The sequence below is a fragment of the Vulpes lagopus genome, chromosome 2 (assembly GCF_018345385.1).
Source record: "Vulpes lagopus strain Blue_001 chromosome 2, ASM1834538v1, whole genome shotgun sequence".
NCBI lineage: Eukaryota > Metazoa > Chordata > Mammalia > Carnivora > Canidae > Vulpes > Vulpes lagopus.
The window spans coordinates 74130752-74151575 of NC_054825.1; the positions used below are offsets into that span (position 1 = coordinate 74130752).

The 20824-nt window shown below is 37.4% G+C and overlaps 1 protein-coding gene across 3 annotated transcripts in view; it reads right to left on the reverse strand.

Moving 5' to 3' along the window:
- The window catches only part of KNL1 (kinetochore scaffold 1), a 66262-nt gene that overhangs the window by 38256 nt on the left and 7182 nt on the right, over nt 1–20824 (reverse strand). For all 3 annotated transcript variants that reach the window (XM_041735399.1, XM_041735406.1, XM_041735413.1), the window contains exons 2-8: nt 20736–20789; nt 19006–19045; nt 18021–18080; nt 11310–11371; nt 4161–4213; nt 3881–3914; nt 1635–1669 (exon numbers count right to left, since the gene is read on the reverse strand). In XM_041735399.1, the coding sequence (XP_041591333.1) occupies nt 1635–1669; nt 3881–3914; nt 4161–4213; nt 11310–11371; nt 18021–18080; nt 19006–19045; nt 20736–20770 (319 nt within the window). In that variant the 5' untranslated portion in view covers nt 20771–20789. The remainder of the gene's footprint in view (nt 1–1634; nt 1670–3880; nt 3915–4160; nt 4214–11309; nt 11372–18020; nt 18081–19005; nt 19046–20735; nt 20790–20824) is intronic.

The following is a 20824-nucleotide window of genomic DNA, read 5'->3' on the forward strand; positions in this document are numbered from 1 at the left end:
TCAGAGAAGGCTCCATTTAAGCCAGTACAACTTAATGTGTGGTGCCAGTCTGTGAGCTGCTTGTTACCAATTCATGATGGAATAAGGAGCTTCCAGCCAATGTAAATTATGTGATATTTCCTTCATCAAGAAAGCTTTGCTAAGAAAAAAATGTCAGTTAGCTAAACAGTAGGTAACCGCCATAGATGATTTACATTCTAATGCAAGGTCTTTTTCTGTCATGGATTATAACAGTTTGTGGACTAGGTACTTTTTTTTTTTTTTTTTTAAGACTTATTTTTTTAATAAGTCTTTTTTTTAATTTTATGTATTTATGATAGTCACACAGAGAGAGAAAGAGAGAGAGAGAGAGAGGCAGAGACACAGGCAGAGGGAGAAGCAGGCTCCATGCAGGGAGCCCGACATGGGACTCGATCCCGGGTCACAAGGATCGTGCCCTGGGACAAAGGCAGGCGCTAAACTGCTGCGCCACCCAGGGATCCTGGTACTTTGTTTTTGTTTTTTATTTTGTTAAGATTTTATTTTTAAGTAATCTCTACATCCAGTGTGGGGCTCAAACTCACAACCCTGAGATCAAGAGTTGCATGCTCCACCAACTGAGCCAGTAAGGCACCCTGGATTTGGCTACATTGAATAGGAATGAAGTTAGGCTAAGTAAAAAACTAAGTTAAATGAAAATGAGAAAAAAAAAAAATAAAAAAAAAAAAATAAAATAAAATAAAATAAAAAAAAAAAGAAAATGAGAAGCTGATAGGCAACTTGGAGTAAGAAGGGCACTTCAGAGAGAAAAAAACATCATTTGTAAATGGATACAGGAAGAAAAAAATCAACATGGGGATCTGTAAATACTTCTTCATAAGCTAAAGCTTGAGCTAAAGATGTAGATATCTAAATATCTAATGGGCAAGAGATAAAATGGGAGAAGAGCTTTCAAAGTCTATGCCAAAGAGTGTTTTATCCTATAAGCAAAAAAGTGCCATTGAATAATTTTAAGTTGGGAGGTAATATCAGATTTAGAAATATGTAGAATGGATTAAAGGGATAAGAAACTAAATCCAGTAGCCCATGAGAGAATAATGAATAATGAAGACACAAACTCAAACAGTGGCAGAAGGAACGGAGAGGAGGTAACAGATTTGCAAGATATTTAGGAGAAAGAATAGCGTGAAGTCCAATGGATATGCGGAATGAGGAAAAATTTTTAAAAATGACTCAATTTCTGACTTGAATGAACGAGTGGGAATCCAAAATAGAGAAAACAAGTGGAACAGCAGGTTTAGCAGAAATAATAGCAAGTTTGTGAACTTTCATATTGAAGTTTTTATTTTTTAAAGATTTATTTATTTATTCATGAGAGACACAGACTGAGAGAGAGAGGCAGAGACACAGGCAGAGGGAGAAGAAGGCTCCTCACAGGGAGCCGGATGTGGGACTCAATCCTGGATCCTGGGATCACAACCTAAGCTGAAGGCAGGCGCCCAACCACTGAGCCACCCAGGCGTCCCTTGAAAATTTTGTGTAAAGAACAGAGCTCTCTTTACATTTTTTTCCTTAGTTCTTTTACAAATTACTTTGTATGAAATTTGGATGAAGAAAAAGTTATGTGGTAAGGAAAGTATTTTGGTCATACTCACCAGTAATCTCACAGGTTTCTTCTGGCTTCTTATTCCTAAAAATTAAAAAGTATTTTCAAAATCTATACCCCAGACAATTACCAAGAATCACAACACTTGAAAGAGCAGGGAAGGTGAAAAGTTTTTGTATGGTGACTGGCAGAAAAATACAAAGACATCTTTAAAAAGATTCCTCTAACTCTGGCAGAAAAAAATTACAAGGTAGTTAAAGGACCATTTTCAGAATGGTCTTAAGGTTTTGTTAATTTCAAGGATACTATAAAAATATACTTAGTACAGGCTTTTTTTTTTTTTAAAGAACAACCTACAAAGCAACTCATTTTCTAGAGATATAGCTTTTAAAAAAAAGTAAATAAAAGGAAACCCCAAATGTCCATCAATAGGGAGCTAATTGTTGATGCAGACATACAACAAATTATGAAAGACTGAGGTACATCTACATATAAAAATATGTAGGGATCCCTGGGTGGCACAGCAGTTTGGCGCTTGCCTTTGGCCCAGGGTGTGATCCTGGAGATCCGGGATCGAATCCCACGTCGGGCTCCCGGTGCATGGAGCCTGCTTCCCCCTCTGCCTGTGTCTCTGCCTCTCTCTCTCACTGTGTTCCTATCATAAATAAATAAAAATTAAAAAAAAAAAAAAATGTAAAGTGGGCAGCCCCGGTGGCACAGCGGTTTAGCGCCCCCTGCAGCCCAGTGCATGATCCTGGAGTCCCGGGATCAAGTCCCACGTCAGGCTCTCTGCATGGAGCCTGCTTCTCCCTCTGCCTGTGTCTCTGCCTCTCTCTCTCTCTCTCTGCATCTCTATGAATAAATAAATAAAATATTTTTAAAAATTAAAAAAATAAATAAAAATATGTAAAGTACTATAAGACATTATTTTCATTTTTGTCTTTTTAAAAATAAAAATTAAAGATAAACATGCACTTGGATATACATTTAAGTTTTTGCAAAGACAACCAAAATTACTGGGGCTTCTGTGTGGCTCAGTCAATTAAGCATTTGACTCTTGATATCAGTTCAGGTTTTAATCTCAGTCAGGGTCATGAGTCAAGTCCCATGGTGGGCTCCACACTCAGCTGGTTAACTGCGAGGAGCCTAAACTTTGAGAGTTTTCTGCATTAGTATATAAAAAGAATCTTTTCTTCCAGTTCAACAGTAGTCAATTACATGGAAAATTTTTATTTATTTAACCAGTTCGGTACTGATAGATCATTAGGATCTTTTATATCCTTTGCCATGAGTAACCGTTTATGTTCATCATTTTAAACATTTACAAGTATCTTAATGAAATAAATTCCCAGACATGAGATTACCAAGTCAAAGGGCATGTGTATTTAAAATTTTAAATGATACTGCCAACTGCCTTCTTCAATTTATATCCACTAGCAATGAGCAACTTTTACCCTATATTCTTTATTTTTTTAAAGTTCTATTTTTTTTATTTTTTTTTAATATATATATTTTTGTTGGAGTTCAATTTGCCAACATATAGCATAACACCCAGTGCTCATCCCACCAAGTGCCCCCCTCAGTGCCTGTCACCCAGTCACCCCAACCCCCTGCCCACCTCCCTTTCCACTATCCGTTGCTCGCTTCCCAGAGTTAGGTTCTCTCATGTTCTATTTTTTCATTTGAGAGACACAGAGAAGAGAGCACGAGCAGGAGGAGGGGCAGAGGGAGAGGGATAAACAAACTCCTTGCTGAAGCGAGGCTGACACACAACTTGATTCCAGGACCCTGAGATCATGACCTGAGCTTAATCGACTGACCCTCCCAGGTGCTGCTTACCTATATTTTAACTGATTAGATGAAAAGTTGTATCTCAATAATAATCTAACTTTGTATTTCTCTTATGATGAATGAAAATAAGCATCTTTCCATTTGTTCAAGAGCAACCTGTATTTATTTTTCTATATATTAACATGATAAGAAAAACTAATGAAAAAAATCTGAATATTTGGTTTCATTGTTTTGCACTAAATGTCGTACTTAAGGATTTATATGTGAAAGTAGAATTTCAACACTCTGTTAAAAGGAAAATCTGTACAAGTGTGTTAGCACACACTCATCAGATACAGCAGTATATTAAATTCGGCAAAGAATCTGTTTTCTGAATTACTCCTAAGTATTCTACAAAAGAATCACAAAAATAAAAGCAAAAAGATCATTAATTTAAAAAATACTGCATTTGATAGGAATAAACAGCTTTTCAAATATAATTTGAATCACATTTTCTCTACTTACTGTATATATAGAACATTTTCTCCCGCTTCTGTTTCTAAAAATAAAATAAAAATTAAAACTTGTTCAAGGACACACTGATAAAGCATTAGAAAAATTGCATAAGAACATTAACAACAATTAAAAAAAAAATACTAACTATCCACCTTACTTTCTGCCCCCCATCGCTCAAGCTATACTTTTTAAGCAATAAGATAAACAGTTTTATCAATTACCTGGTTAGACAGCCACACCAAAATTTTAGAGGAAACAGATTAAGCAGGGATTGCAATAACATATTTACCTGCAATTTCTGACTTTCTTACTATTTTCATATGAGACTCTGTCTGGAATACTCTAGAAAAGAAAATACAAATTACTGAAAATCTGCAATTTTTAAAAAAATATTTTATTTATTTAATCGGGGAAGGGGTAGTGCGGAGGCAGGGGAGAGCCCCATGCACCCATGCAGCTTGAGGCCAGGCTCAATCTCAGGACCCGGAGATCATGACTGACCTGAGTTAAAACCAAGAGTTGGATGCTTAACTTACTGAGTTATCCAGGTGCCCCTGAAAGACTGCAATTTTTATTTTATTTATTTACTTATTTACTTATTTACTTATTTATTTATTTATTTAAAAGATTTTATTTATTCATGAGAGACACACACACAGAGAGAGAGAGAGAGAGAGAGAGGCAGAGACACCGGCAGAGGGAGAAGCAGGCTCCATGCAGGGAGCCCGATGTGGGACTTGATCCCGGGTTTCCAGGATCAGGCCCTGGGCTGAAGGCGGTGCTAAACCACTGAGCCACCCGGGCTGCCCCCTTTTTTTAAAAAAAAAAAAGATTTAAGACTGCAATTTTTAATTAGAACCCTATGGTGTTAATTTATAGTCTGTTTTGAGATATGTAAAGAGAACCAATTTCAGCTTCCTATTTGCTACGTCATCATGTACTATTAATATTTCAAGTGCCAAAATTTATTCACATCAAAATCTGTTGCTTTTTAAAAGAACTCTGACAAAAATCATTATCCTCTCAATAACCTAAAATATTTACTTTATTCAACAAAACATTTATTAAGCACTCACTATATACTTGATGCTAAATACCAGAGTCTGATACATTATCTTTGACCTCAAGGAGTTTTCTCTGTAAGCAAGAGCTGGAGCAGTGATTATGAACATTACTTCACTGACTTTTGTTATTAACAGTTCAGATAAGGTGGCATGGACTACAGAGGAAAGGATCTCTTTTCATTGGTATGATTAAGCTTCTGGAGAAGCAGCATTTGATATCAGACTTAAAGAATCTGGCTAGTTCATTTTCATTCTAATATTAAGTATCATTCATTACTGGGAAGCTATTCTTAATAAGAAAGAAAATTTAGTTTCAAATACAAAAAAAGCAATGAACATTTACATACATATTGTGTGACAAGCATTCTATTCTTTATATACATATATTTTTAATTATTACAACAATCATCATGTTATCTTACAGATGTAGATTTTATTTATTTATTCATGAGAGACACAGAGAGGCAGAGACAAAGGCAGAGGGAGAGGCAGGCTCCATGCAAGGAGCCTGATGTGGGACGAGGTCCGGAACTCTGGGATCACGCTCTGAGCTGAAGGCAGACGCTCAACCACTGATCCCCCAGGTGTCTCTCTACAGATGTAGATACTGAAGGTCATAAAGTTTTTTTTTTTTTTAAGATTTTATTCATTTATTCATGGGAGACAGAAAAAGAGAGAGAGAGAGGCAAAGACACAGGCAGAGGGAGAAGCAGGCTCCATGCAAGGAGCCCGACGTGGAACTCGATCCCATAACTCCAGGATCACGCCCTGGGCCGAAGGCAGGTGCGCCAAACCGCTGAGCCACCCAGGGATCCCCCATGAAGTTCATAAAGGTTAAGTAATTCCCAAGGTCATATACCTAATAAGTGGCAGAGCCAAAATGCAAACTCAAATCTGTCTGACTTCAAAACCTGAGCTTATAACTACAAAGCTATACTTGACACAACTTTTCTTCAAATGATTTGCAATAGAAGACTTTTTTATTCAGTATGAGCAGGATCAGTATAGTTGTTCAATTAATTTTAAAAATCTTTAAAATAAGGAATCATGGGGCACCTGAGTGGCTCAGTGGTTGAGCATCTGCCTTTGGCTCAGGTTGTGATCCTGGCGTCCTGGGATTGACAGGATTGAGTCCCACATCCGGCTCCCTACAAGGAGCCTGCTTCTCCCTCTGCCTATATCTCTACCTCTCTCGTGTTTCTCATGAATAAATAAAATCGTTCAAATAAAATAAGGAATCACGACTGATCCACACACAACTTAAATATTTAAAAGAATTAAAACACATAAGTGGGTTTTAATTTACAAATCTTTGAATGTCAATCTGATATCTTTACTTTTGAGTGGATCTACTAGTACAACTTTAGTGTATTTAATATCCCAGAGCCATTTTAAGAAAGTTAGTAAAGTAAGTAGATTATATCCAAGGAAAGGAGAGAGTGGACTAGGTTTAAAAGCATTTGGGAAGGGTTATCAGAAGCAGTAGAAAAAGCAGTAGACTAGAAATCAGGAGACCTATAATTGTGGTTCTGTCATTACCTACATAATCTTCTCACTAAAATAGAAAGAGTTTGGGGTATTTTTACTTAATTACTTATTTAGTAGGCTCCAGCTCAGCATGGAGCTCAAGGCAGGGTTTGAACTCACAAGACTGAGATCAAGACCTAAGCGGAGATCAATCAAGAGTCAAACACTTAACCGACTGAGCCACCCCAGTGTCCCATAATTTATTATTATTTTTAAAAAATAAACTCTACCTCCAACACGGGGCTTGAACTCAGGACTCTGGGATTGAGACTGAGTGACATACTCTACTGACTGAGCCAGCCAGGCGCCCCAGGGTACTTCTAATTTTTAATGTTCCATCAACCAAAACACAAATTTAAGTAGAAAATGCTGAGTTTTCTTATATACCTATTTGTATGATATGGATAAATAGGAAAATAATCCTATCCCAGTTACCCTTATTGTTTCCAAACTTCCCTGTTGACTTCTTGGAACATGTTTATTAGCCAAGTTCATTATAAAACAAACAAAATAAACAGGATAAACAACACATCTAAGAAAAAAAAGGAAAACAGGAAGAAGCATTGTAATAACAATCAGATAGACTCAGAAAATAGAATACAGCCTAATCCCACAAATAATTAGAGTAATGAGAGGAAGAGAAAATACCAACAATGTGAAAAACACAAGAAGTCATGATAATATAATGATTAAGAATAGTCTGGGGATCCCTGGGTGGCACAGCGGTTTAGCGCCTGCCTTTGGCCCAGGGCGTGATCCTGGAGACCCGGGATCGAATCCCACATCAGGCTCCCGGTGCATGGAGCCTGCTTCTCCCTCTGCCTGTGTCTCTGCCTCTCTCTCTCTCTCTCTCTGTGACTATCATAAATAAATAAAAATTAAATAAAAATAAAAACAATAATAAAAATTGTTCCATCTTACTTATTAACATCAAAATAAATTCTAAATAAGATATATAAAAAATGAACCTATAAAAAGACCAGAAGAAAATATAGGTGCCTTAAAAACATAGGAAGACCATATAAAAAATTAAAACTTTTAACACCAGAAAATACCCATTAAACAAAATTAAAACAGGTTAAAAAACTTGCAATACAGATGAAAAAGGGCTTTTATCTATCTCTTACAGTTAATGACTTTAACAAGTTAAAAGAAAAAGACAAGTATTCACATCAATAATTGTTAGTAAGCCTTCTTATATTTTATTTTTTTTATTTTTTTAAGATTTTATTTATTCATGAGAGACACAGAGACAGGCAGAGACATAGGCAGAGCAAAAAGCAGGCTCCCTGCAGGGAGCCCAATGCGAGACTCAATCCCCAGACCCCAGGCTCATGCCCCAAGCTGAAGGCAGATGCTCAACCACTGAGCCACCCAGGCATCCCGTGAACCTTCTTATAAACCTTAATAGTTGAAACCAGAAACAGACAAGACTGCTTAACTCATGCTTTAACTAAAACCCATGTTTTCTCTTTAAAAAAAAAAAAAAAAAAAACTATTTGAAAGCACACAAGTAAATGTGCAAGCAGGGAGAGAGGCAGAGGGAGAGGGAGGCTCCATACTCAGCACAGAACCTGACATGGGGCTTGATCTCACAATACTGAGATCATGACCTGAGCTGAAATCAAGAGTCAGATAGATGTTTAACCTACTGAGCCACTCAGGCACCCCCACTATTTTTTATTGCACTTTCTTGAGGCATTGATGAAAATGTTTTGCAATGAACTCAAAATCACAAGATACCAGACCAGAAAAGCCTTGATAGCAAATAGAATGCCTAGAAAACAACACTCCACATGTCTCCTTCCCTGATTATGAGCATGGGCTGAACACATACTGATCCCTACTCATGATCACATGCTGCCTGCCTTCTTGCACATACACCCCTGAATCTCTCCCTAAAAACTCCAGGTGTCCATCTTGTGGGTACAGAGGTCAGTTGTTAAGGCTTGAGCCTCTCACCTTCCCCAGCTGCCAGGACTCAAAATAAATTTCTCCCTTTCTCTTTTCCAAAACCTTGTCTCTTCAGTAATTGGCTTCTCTTGTGAAGAGTTCATCCAAGTTTACTGGGCAGCAGTGTTGGCAAAACCAGCCAGGAGCTAAACTTTCAACTTGTCCAGTCCCCTCCAGATTCCCTACGATGGAGGAATTGGCTGCCACAATGAGCCGGGGTTCACCCATTTGTTTCTTAAGTTAGCAGTTGTGATAGATCGGTAGACTGATAGATTTGGTAACAGAATGGCCTAGAAACAATGACTAATTCAAGAATAAGGAGAACTTAAGCATCCAGATTGTGTTTTCTAAATGTTATTTCCTACTAAAAGGAATTATACTTGCTTGTTGGAAACATGGCTAATTTCAGGTCTGATCAGACAATACATGAACATGAGTATCTTGGTATACTATAAAGCAAAGCGGCTATCAAAAATTATTGGGGTTATATCAAAAGATCAGAAACTAATCTGAAGAGATTCCACTAATCAAAGAGAATAATTCAAGTATTAACAAAAATATTAACTATAACATGCTAAAACACATTAAATATGTTTTTAAGTTCATGATTTAGATATTTGGGTAAACATATTGGAAAAAAAAATCTTTATCAGTCTTAGTTTGAAAGAAACTAAGAAACCAACTCATTGTTCTTAAACTAGTAAATAAAGGGATCCCTGCCCCCAAGAATTTAATATACCTTTCCTTTATGAACCATAACTCAGAATGATATTATTATCAATTAGCAATCTCTAAGGAAATAATGGATCTAGGGTGCCCGGTTGGCTCAGTTGGTAAGTATCTGCCTTTAGCTCAGGTCATGATCACAAGGTCCTGGGATTGACCTGCATCGGGCTCCCTGCTCAGTGGATAGTCTTCTTCTCCCTCTCCCTTCTCCCCTCCTCCTGTGTGTGCTCTCTCTCTCCCATGCTCTCTCATAAATAAATAAATAAATAAATAAATAAATAAATAAATAAATAAATAAATAAATAAAATCTTAAAAAAAAAAAAAAAAGAATGGATCTAGGCAATGATCATCAGAGAGATAACTGGACATCAAGGGCTGTCTGATGAAAGTCCAGGAAGAATTTGACTTAAATTTGATGTTTTCAACAAGACCTGTGTTGGACTCTTGTTTTTGGCTCAGGTCATGATTTCAGGGTTGTAACATAGAATCTCACATCAGGCTCCCCACTCAAGTGTGGAATAGTCTTCCCTTTCCTGTCTCCCTCTGCCCCTTTTCCCACTTGCACTCTCTTTAAAGTAAATCAATAAATCTTTTAAAAGGCTCAGGTCATGATCTCAGGATCCTGAGATCAAGCCCCCAGATCAGGCAATCTGCTCAGTGGGGAGTCTGCTTCTCGTTGTTCCCCCTCTGCTGCTCCCCCTGTTTGTGCACACTATCTCTCTCAAATAAATAAATAAAATCTTTAAAAAATATAAAATGAAAAAACAATTAATTTAGGGAGAAGTAACAGTTTTGTGATGTTGAATCTTTTTATTCAACTTGTTACAATTTTTTTAGTATTCTCCAGTAATGGTTTATCCTTTATAAGTTTTGATTATTAAATGCATAGCAACAAAATATAACACAATAGGAAAAAAGACATTTATTTTCTATCTAGTTATTATTTATATATAGGAAATACAATAATTTTCATATATTACTTTTTTACCCTGCTCTTTATTGTCTGTACAGGTATTTCAATTGATATTTTTATATTTTGCTAATATACAAGCATTTAATCTACAAAAGGTATTAGATTTACCCCCATCTTTTCAATTTTTAGAACTCCACTTTCCCTATTTTTTATTTTTATTGGAGTTCAATTTGCCAACATATAGCGTAACACCCAGTGCTCATCCCGCCAAGTGCCCCCCTCAGTGCCCATCACCCAGTCACAGCAACCCCCTGCCCACCTCCCTTTCCACTACCCCTTGTTCGTTTCCTAGAGTTAGGTGTCTCTCATGTTCTGTCATCCTCACTGATATTTTCACTCATTTTCTCTCCTTTTTTTTTTTTTTTTTTAAATTTTTTTTTTTTTTTAATTTTTTATGATAGTCACAGAGAGAGAGAGAGAGAGGCAGAGACACAGGCGGAGGGAGAAGCAGGCTCCATGCACCGGGAGCCTGATGTGGGATTCGATCCCGGGTCTCCAGGATCGCGCCCTGGGCCAAAGGCAGGCGCCAAACCGCTGCGCCACCCAGGGATCCCTCATTTTCTCTCCTTTCCCTTTATTCCCTTTCGCTAATTTTTATATTCCCCAAATGAATGAAACCATATAATGTTTGTCCTTTTCCGATTGACTTATTTCACTGACTTATTTCACTTATTTCAGCATAATACCCTCCAGTTCCATCCATGTTGAAGCAAATGGTGGGTATTTGTCGTTTCTAATAGCTGAGTAAAATTCCATTGTATACATAGACCACATCTTCTTTATCCATTCATCTTTCAATGGACACCAAGGCTCCTTCCAGTTTGGCTATTGTGGACATTGCTGCTATAAACATTGGGGTGCAGGTGTTCCGGCGTTTCACTACATCTATATCTTTGGGGTAAATCCCCAGCAGTGCAATTGCTGGTTTGTACACTTTCCCTATTTTTATTAGCGCCTTCAATACAATAATAAATTAACTGTGGTAAGACATAGCTGTTTTGTTTCTGATTTTAGCAGTGATGCTTTTAATGTTTCTCAAGCATAATACTGAATAACAACCTTTTAAATAATAGTTCCTTAATGCTTATGTCATTAAAACCCAGATTATCCAAGTCAGTTAGTATCAACATACCTGGTTTGATGCACAAAAAATCATTACCTGTAACATTTTAATTATTCCTCTTTCCAACTTACTTTATGGTATCTGCAAAGCTGACTCGACGAGAGCTTTTCTTATTTCTCAAAGCATTAGATTCCTAAGGGCAGAGAATATATGGTATGATCTTTTTTCAAGATAGTTAACATACAGTATATTATTAGTTTCAGGGTAGAGTTCAGTGATTCATCAGTGGCATATAACACCCAGAGCTCATTACATCACATGCCCTCCTTAAGGTCTACCCAGTTACCCCATTTCCCCACCATCTCCCCTCCAGCAATACTCAGTTTGTTCCCTATAATTAAGAGTATCTGGGCAGCCCGGATGGCTCAGTGGTTTAGTGACGCCTTTGGCCCAGGGTGTGATCCTGGGGACCTCGGGTCAAGTCCCGTGTCAGGCTCCCTGCATGGGGCCTGCTTCTCCCTCTGCCTGTGTCTCTGCCTGTGTCTCTGCTCCCTCTGCCTGTGTCTCTCTGTGTGTGTGTTTCTCATGAATAAATAGATAAAATCTTAAAAAAAAAAAAAAAAAAGGGTATCTATGATTTGCTTCTCTCATTTTTTTTAATTTTTCCTTCCCTTCCCCCATGTTCATCTGTTCTGTTTCTTAAATTCCACATGAGTGAAATCATATAGTATTTGTCTTTCTCAGATTGACTTATTTTGCTTAGCATAATACACTCTAGTTCCATCCGCACTGTTCCAAATGGCAAGATTTCATTCTTTTTGATGGCTAAGTCATATTCCAGTGTGTGTACACCTGTGTGTGTACACAGTGTGTGTGTGTGTGTGTGTGTGTGTGAGACATCTTTTTCCATTCAACCATTGGACATCTGGGCTCTTTCCATATTTTGGCAATTGTGGACATTGCTACTATAATCTTTGGGGTGCATGTGCCCCTTCGAATCATTGTTTTTGTATCTTTTGGATAAATACCTCACAGTGCAATTGCCGAGTTATAGAGTAGTTCTATTTTTAACTTTTTGAGGAGCCTCCATACTGTTTTCAAGTAGCTGCAACAGTTTGCATTCACACTGACAGTGTAAAGGGCTCCCCTTTCTCCACATCCTTGCCAACATCTGTTGTTTCTTGAGTTGTTAATTTTAGCCATTCTGACCGGTGTGAGGTGATATCTGATTGGGGTTTTGATTTGTATTTCTCTGTTGATGAGTGATGTTGAGTATTTTTTTCATATATTTGTTAGCCATCTGGATGTCTTCTTTAGAGAAATGTCTGTTCATGTCTCCTGCCCATTTCTTGACAGGATTTTTTCTTTTTTGGGTATTAAGTTTGATAAGTTCCTTATAGATTTTGTTTATTAGTCCTTTATCTGATGTATCATTTGCAAATATCTTCTCCCATTCCATAGGTTGCTTTTTAGTTTTGTTGATTGTTTCCTTATGTGGTATGATTCTTACTGAAACTACTGTGAATTAGGTATCCAGAATACTACAAACAGAGGTCAAGTCTTATTCTGAGTTAATGAGGTATCATTAATTTTGGTATTTATCTCTCTGAAATACGCTTAACAAACATGAATATGATTTTCCATGTAAAATGGTAATAAGCATACTGACAGAAACAACATATATTTAAGGAAGCTGATTACTGTCCCTTACCTTTTCTCTCTCTTTTTAAATGAATGATTGTTTTGCTATCAAGAAGAAGAAAGACTGGGGACAAAGCAAGTGATATGTGGCCTGTTATAGTAACCTTACCATACTATTTTTAAGATTAAAAAAAAGTTAACTGTGGTAAAATACATATAACAAAATTTACCGTCCTAACCACTTTCTAAAATTTAATTTATGGGGTGCCTGGGTGGTTTAGTTGGTTAAGTGTCAAACTATTAGTTTTGGCTTAGGTCATGACCTCAGGGTCATAGACTGAGCCCTGCATTAGTTTCTGCAGAGCTCAGCGGGATTCTGCTTGAGATTCTCTCCTCCTTCTGTCCCTCCCTGCCTTTGAAATAAATAAATCTTTAAAATATTTTTAATTTTATTTTTTTAAAGATTTATTATTTATTCATTCATTCATTCATTCATTGGAGACACAGAGAGAGGGGCAGATATACAGGCAGAGTGAGAAGCAGGCTCCCAGTAGGAGCCTGATGTGGGACTCAATCCCATGGATCATACCCAGGATCATGCCCTGAGCCACAGGCAGAGGCTCAGCCTCTGAGTCACCCAGGCATCCCTTAATTTTTATTTTAAAAGTGGTCAGAACTCTTAACTTAAGATCTATTTTCTGAACAAATTTTTAACTGTATAATACAGTATTGTTAACTATAGGCATGATGTTGTGTAGCAGATTTCTAGAACTTACCCTGTATCACTTAAATTTCAGAGCTGTTAGCAACTTCCCATTTTGCCCTTCTCTATGACCCTGGCAACCCATGTTCTGCTCTCGGCTTCTATGAGTTTGACTATTTTAGATACTTTATATAAGTGGAATCATGCAGTATTTGTCTTTCTGTGACTAGCTAATTTCACTTAGCATAATACATCTTAACCATTTTTTTAAAGGTTTTATTTATTTATTCATGAGAAACACAGAGAGAGAGAGGCAGAGACACAAGCAGAGGGAGAAGCAGGCTCCCTGCAGGGAGCCTGATGTGGGACTTGATCCCAGGACCCCAGGATCACGCCCTGGGCCAAAGGCAGGCGCTAAATTGCTGAGTCACCCAGGGATCCCCATCTTAACCATTTTTAAGTGTACAGTTCAGTAGTGTTAAGTTTATATGCGCTGTGGTGAAACCTATTTCCAGAACTCTTTTCATCCTGCAAAACTGTAACTCCATATATATTACACAAATCCTCTTTCCCTACCCAATATCCTAGCACCACCATTTTATTTTCTGTCTCTATGAATTTGATTAGTGGAATTATAAAGTATTTGTCTTTTCTTTTAGTTATATTTTTATTTACTTTCTTTTTGAGAGAGAGAGTGCAAGTGCACACACAAGGGGAAAAGGAGAGAAATAATCTCAAGCTGATTCCATGCTTAGCATGGAGCCTGATGTAGGGCTCGATATCACAACTCTGAGATTATGACCTGAGTCAAAACCAAGAATCAGGCCCTTAACTGACTAAGCAACCCAGGTGCCCTGTATTTGTCTTTTTGTGACTTCTTTAATTCACCTAGCATAATGTCCTCAAGGTTTATCTTTATTGTAGTGTGTGTCAGAAATTCTTTTTTTTTTTTTTTTATTTACTTATTCATGAGAAACACAGATAGAGACGGAGGGAGGAGCAGGCTCCATCCCAATGTGGGACTCAATCCTGGGATTACACCCTGAGCCAAAGGCAGAAGCTCAACCACTAAGCCACTTAGGCATCCAAGAACTTCCTTCTTTTTAAAAGCCAAATAATATTCCATTGATACCACATTTTGTTTATCCATTCATCTGTCAATGGACACTAGTTTGCTTCTACCTTTTGGCTACTGTGAATAATGCTGCTTGACAGGGGTATATGTCTCTTCAGGACCCTGCTTTCAATTCCTTTGGGTATACACTCAGAAGTGGAATTGCTGGAGCATACAGTAACCCTATTTTAATTTTTTGAGAAACCACCATACTGTTTTCCACAGTGGCTACAACATTTTACATTTCTACCAATAGTGTACAAGCATTCTAATTATTCTACATCTTAGCCAGCACTTATTATTTCTGTGGCTTTTTTTACAGTAGACCTTTTAATAGATATGCAGTGATATCTCAGTATGGTTTTGATTAGCATTTCCCTAATGATTAGTAATGGTGGGCATCTTTTCATTATAATATGCTATTTTTATTTTCCCTCATCTTCTTTTTTTAATTTTTTTTTTTTAATTTTTATTTATTTATGATAGTCACAGAGAGATAGAGAGAGGCAGAGACACAGGCAGAGGGAGAAGCAGGCTCCATGCACCGGGAGCCCGACGTGGGATTCGATCCCGGGTCTCCAGGATCGCGCCCTGGGCCAAAGGCAGGCGCCAAACCGCTGCGCCACCCAGGGATCCCTATTTTCCCTCATCTTCTTTAACAAGAGCAAACATTTTGACTCAAAATACCAAACACAAAAAGCAAAAGACAGAGAAACAAAATCCACAGAGACTTTTACTATGTTAATTCTTAATTAATGCCTAAGCAAGTCTTACTATAAGGAATAATCATGAATGTTCATCCTTTCTGTTAACATCCTAGCCACGGGATCCCTGGGTGGCGCAGCGGTTTGGCGCCTGCCTTTGGCCCAGGGCGCGATCCTGGAGACCCGGGATCGAATCCCACATCAGGTTCCCGGTTCATGGGGCCTGCCTTCTCCCTCTGCCTGTGTCTCTGCCTCTCTCTCTCTCTCTCTCTCTCTGTGACTATCATAAATAAAAAAAAAAAAAAAAAAAAAAAAAAAAAAAAAAAAAAAAAAACCATCCTAGCCACTACAAGTGGTCTCGAGCTTAATATAACAATAATATTAACACAGTAAATGCTGAAACTAACAAACTAATGTCTTATTAAAAACAAAAAAAAGGCAAGATAAAAAGAAAAAATGAAATTTGTGTGCTATATTGGAAAAAGCACTGAGCTAGAAATTAGATTACAGCTCAATTGTGAAGTCTGCTACTAACTAGCTGTGTGGGCCTAGATAAAAATTTAACCTCTTTGGACCTCATATTTCTCATCTATAAAACTAAAGAATTGGATTTATGATTACTGGTGAGGTCCTGTTAGTTTTAAAGCTTTATGAATCTAAAAAATAAATAAATAAATAAAGCTTTATGGATCTATGAATCTGTTACTTATTCAGCATTCATTAAAATTTTAAAACACACACACACACACACACACACACACACACACATACACACACCAGGTCCTGTGCTGAGTGATGGAAAAGTAGTGGTAAAGGAAACAAATATAGTCCCTAATATATTGGGGATTAATGTCGATACAGACATTAAAACAAAAAACCTACAGAAATATAAAATTCAAGCTGTGGTGAGTGTTATGAAGGAAAACTATGTTAAAAAACAAAACAGAGGGACACCTGGGTGGGCTCAGTGGTTGCGTGTCTGCCTTTGGCTCAGGTCATGGTCCTGGGGCCCCAGGATCAAATCCCACATCAGGCTCTCCGTGGGAAGCCTGCTTCTCCCTCTGCCTATGTCTCTGCCTCTCTCTGTGTGTCTCTCATGAATAAATAAACAAAATCTAAAAAAAAAAATAAATAAACCCAACCACTAATCTAACCTAAGAATCAGGGAAGATTTCTTTGAGGAAGTATATTTGAGACCTGAAAGATTAGTTAAAAATTAGTCAGTTGCGGGGATCCCTGGTGGCGCAGCGGTTTGGCGCCTGTCTTCGGCCGAGGGCGCAGTCCTGGAGACCTGGGATCGAATCCCACATCGGGCTCCCGGTGCATGGAGCCTGCTTCTCCCTCTGCCTGTGTCTCTGCCTCTCTCTCTCTCTGTGTGTGACTATCATAAATAAATAAAAATTAAAAAAAAAAAAATTAGTCAGTTGGGTAGAGAGAAAGCAGTCTAGGCAGAATGTGTGCAGAGCCCCTAAAGCAAGAAAAAGCTTGAAGTATTTGAGAAATAAAAAGATTAGACAGACCAAAATAGAGTCAGCACTCAGAATTATATGGTCTCCAAAAATACATGCATTTCATCAATCAATAAAATGTACTGAAAGTCAACTATACCAGGCACAATGAATTGAAAAAACACATGATAAAGTTCCTACCCTCAAGGAATTCTTAATTAATAATGGTAACTAGCAAACAATTATAAAGGAAGGAAGGTATTGAAGGATGATTTTCTAAGAGAAGTGATATCAACGTTGAGTCTTAAAGGACAAATAGGAATTACCAAATAAAGAAGGCTACAGACTTATGATAAATAAACCAAGTATGATAAAATATTAATTATAGAATCTAAGTGATGACTATATAAGCATTCCTGCTACTTTTCAGAATGTTGTGAAAAACATTTTTTTTAAAGATTTTTATTTATTTATTCATGAGAGAGAGAGAGAGAGGCAGAGACACAGACAGAGGGAGAAGCAGGCTCCATGCAGGGAGCCCAATTCGGAATTCGATCCCGGGACTCCAGGATCATGCCCTGGGCCAAAAGCAGGCGCTTAAACCACTGAGCCAACCAGGGATCCCCCTGAAAAAAAATTTTTTTTTTTTTTAAGATTTTATTTATTTATTCATGATAGTCACACACAGAGAGAGAGAGAGGGGCAGAGACACAGGCAGAGGGAGAAGCAGGCTCCATATAGGGAGCCTGACGTGGGATTCGATCCCGGGTCTCCAGGATCGCGCCCTGGGCCAAAGGCAGGCGCCAAACTGCTGCACCACCCAGGGATCCCTGAAAAAAAGTTTTTAATAGAATTTTGGGAGAACAAAGAATGAAGGATTAATTATCTAAACAGAGAAGATATTACAGTAAATTCTTTCAGGCTTGATAGTTTGTGTCATGTTTGCAGAATAGTAACCAATGGTGAGATATATGTGTGAGAGTGGCAAAAAAGGCAGGAAAAGTAAACTGGAATTAAAAATCAAGAGTGCAAAAAAAAAAAAAAAAAACAAATCAAGAATGCCAGCTTACTCAAGAGTTTGGATTTTAACCCGATAGCCATAAGATGTTTACTTGTACAGATTCAACTAGAAATAATTTATGATGTTCTCTCTTCATATAGCTAATGAAGTTCCTGACTTAAAATTATCACTGAACATAGTCATCTATAAAGCATTTGTACTAGAGACTTACCTGAACTGCTTCATTCCCACCTCTGAGGTCCTGAAGAGGACTCCTTGGGGGTTTCAAAATCTAGATGAATTAGGATTATTCAAGAAAATTGGGGATTAATATTAATAACCAGCTAAAATTACATCACAGGAGAAAAGGTAGAGATGTTAAAATTTCTGTGAAAACCTCTAAAACTCCTCAAATTTATATTGTTCAGTACTATACTTTGTGGCCAGTTTAAATATCTGGAACCTATTCCCTTCTCCCTGCCCACCTTCCACAACTGTTTTGCCTATTCTCATCCCATGTGGTCTGCGTAAAGCTCTACCTCAACCCTAGGGTACAACATGTAGAGCTGGTCTAGGATAATATGCAAATGATATTCTCTCATCAATATTAGGAAGGAGGACTTGATTCATAACAAGATAGTAAAGCTAATATGATTCAATCCTGAGTCTTTTGTTTTTGTTTTATTTTGAGGAAATAGACCCTTTTTCATTTAGGACTTGAAACTGCAAGTTAAAAGAACTGGAGGTACTGTAGTACTCATGGAGAGAGAGCCCGTCTGAAAATGGAGATTACCCAGAGGAAGCAGTCAGAGTGGAAAAGTGAGAGAAAATCCTAGTATTGGTGATATTATTGGATGCCCTGGTCAGTTACATTGTGCAAAAGTCATCCCTATCTCTGGATTTTTCAGTTTCAAAACCCAATAGATTTTGTGCTTAAATCAGTTTGAGTTGAATTTTTTGTCTCACTACACTAAATATATACTTAAACTTTATTGAAGTATAAATTACATAACATACAATTCTCAAAATTGCCATGAAATTCATAAAGTACAAGTTTTAGTATATTTATAGAATTGTGTAACCAAGTACATATCTGAGTCTTTATCCAGACAGCAATAGGAGCCAGTGGGAATGGGATGGTGATGTTAGAGTTAAAATTACTGTGGCATATAGTCATCATTCAATAAAAAGTAATTATTAATTTAAGTGTTTCTTACCGAGGAATGTCGTCTTCTAACAGGTCTCTCCATATTGTCACTGAAAAAGGAAAAAAAAATTTACAGACATATTGGTAAAAGACTGAATTTTCAAGTCATCACCACAGCATCCTCTACATGCTTTTAAGTTGGCCATCACTTTCACTTAACACATGGCATCACCCTCACTTAGCAAAATTTATAAGACATTAAATTCAGGATTTAGAAGACTAGTGTTTTAAAATACATATTGCATACTATAAGAATATCTCTTGAAAAACAATCATTGTAACATAATGTATCATATTTATAGAGGTACAATTATAAGATAAATGGGTCATAAACCAAGAAACTAGCTCTGTTTTTACTACTCTGTGATTTTTTTTATTTTTTATTTTATTTTTTTTTACTCTGTGATTTTTAAATCTGGTTTTAAAAATTCAAATGCTGGGATGCCTGGGTGGCTCAGCAGTTGAGCATCCACCTTTGGTTCAGGGCAGAGGTTCTAGGATCGAGTCACATTGGCCTCCCTGCAAGGAGCCTGCTTCTCCCTCTGCCTATGTCTCTGCCTTCTCCCTATGTCTCTCATGAATAAATAAATAAAATCTTAAAAAAAAAATTCAAATGCCTATGGAGGCCAAACAGATCATCTAGTAGATGTAAGAAAAATAGGCAGTGTTCAGATGATAACAGAGAATTCCTGCTTGGTCGAACTGTCACAATCATTCAGATCAGGTTAGCTGTTGCCATAAGAATACGAGCCCAATGTTGCTACACTCAATTTTTCTTTCTCTTTCTTCTTCAAGATTTTATTTATTTATTTTAGAGAAAAATAAAGAGAGTGCAACAGAGGAAGGATCAGAGGGAGAGAGAGGATCTCAAGCAGACTCTGCAATGAGTGCAGAGTCCCACGTGGGGCTGGATCTCATGACCCAGAAATCATGACCTGAGCTGAAATCTAGTGCAGGATGCTCGAGGGCGCCTAGCTAGCTCAGTCGGTTAAGCATCTGCCTTTGGCTCAGGTCCTGATATCAGGGGGCTGGGATAGAGCCCCATATTGGGCTCCCTGCTCAGCAGGGAGTCTGCTTCTCCCTTCCCCTCTGCCATTTCCCGTTTGTACTCTCTCTCTGTGTCAAACAAATAAATCTTAAAAAAAAAAAAAAAAAAAAAGGAAATATAAGCATAGAAATTTAAAGAGTCCTCAAAGAATTACAGTGCCTCGATTTTGTTTAAACAGATTCTCTTTTAAACTATAGCATAAGGGAGTCAGTGTTTTACTTTTGGACTATAATAATTTTAGGTAACACTAATATAAAAATACTAGATTTGGATGTTCAACTGACTGAGCCACCCAGGTGCCTCTACACTCAGTTTTTCAAGAGAAAGTTTTAACAATTAATTCAAAAATTTAAAAACACTGTTTAAGGGGAAATAAAAGTCTGTCGGCTATAAACAGGCCACCAATTTGTGATGCCAATTTTAGATCAATCATTTCATGTCCCTGGGCCTCAATTTTCCTATCCTTAAACTGAAGGGATGAGAGGTGGTCTCTAAAGTCCCTCTTAGTTTTGACTCTAGATATATAAACACAAAGATATGGCAAAGAAAGCTATGACTTTGTAACATTTATTTCTTTTCCCTGGAACAGAATGGAAAAAGATTTCAGAAGTTATCAATAGGTCTTACTAGTAGGAAAAGTATCTTTCTCTGATAAAGAGTTTAACATTTTTAGCTATACTTCATGAACTTACTTCTCTTCATTAGTCTCTGAAGACATCCCATCCATTTTTGAAGAAAACCTTTTTCTGTAACAAATACACAACATTAGAACAGGTGAAAA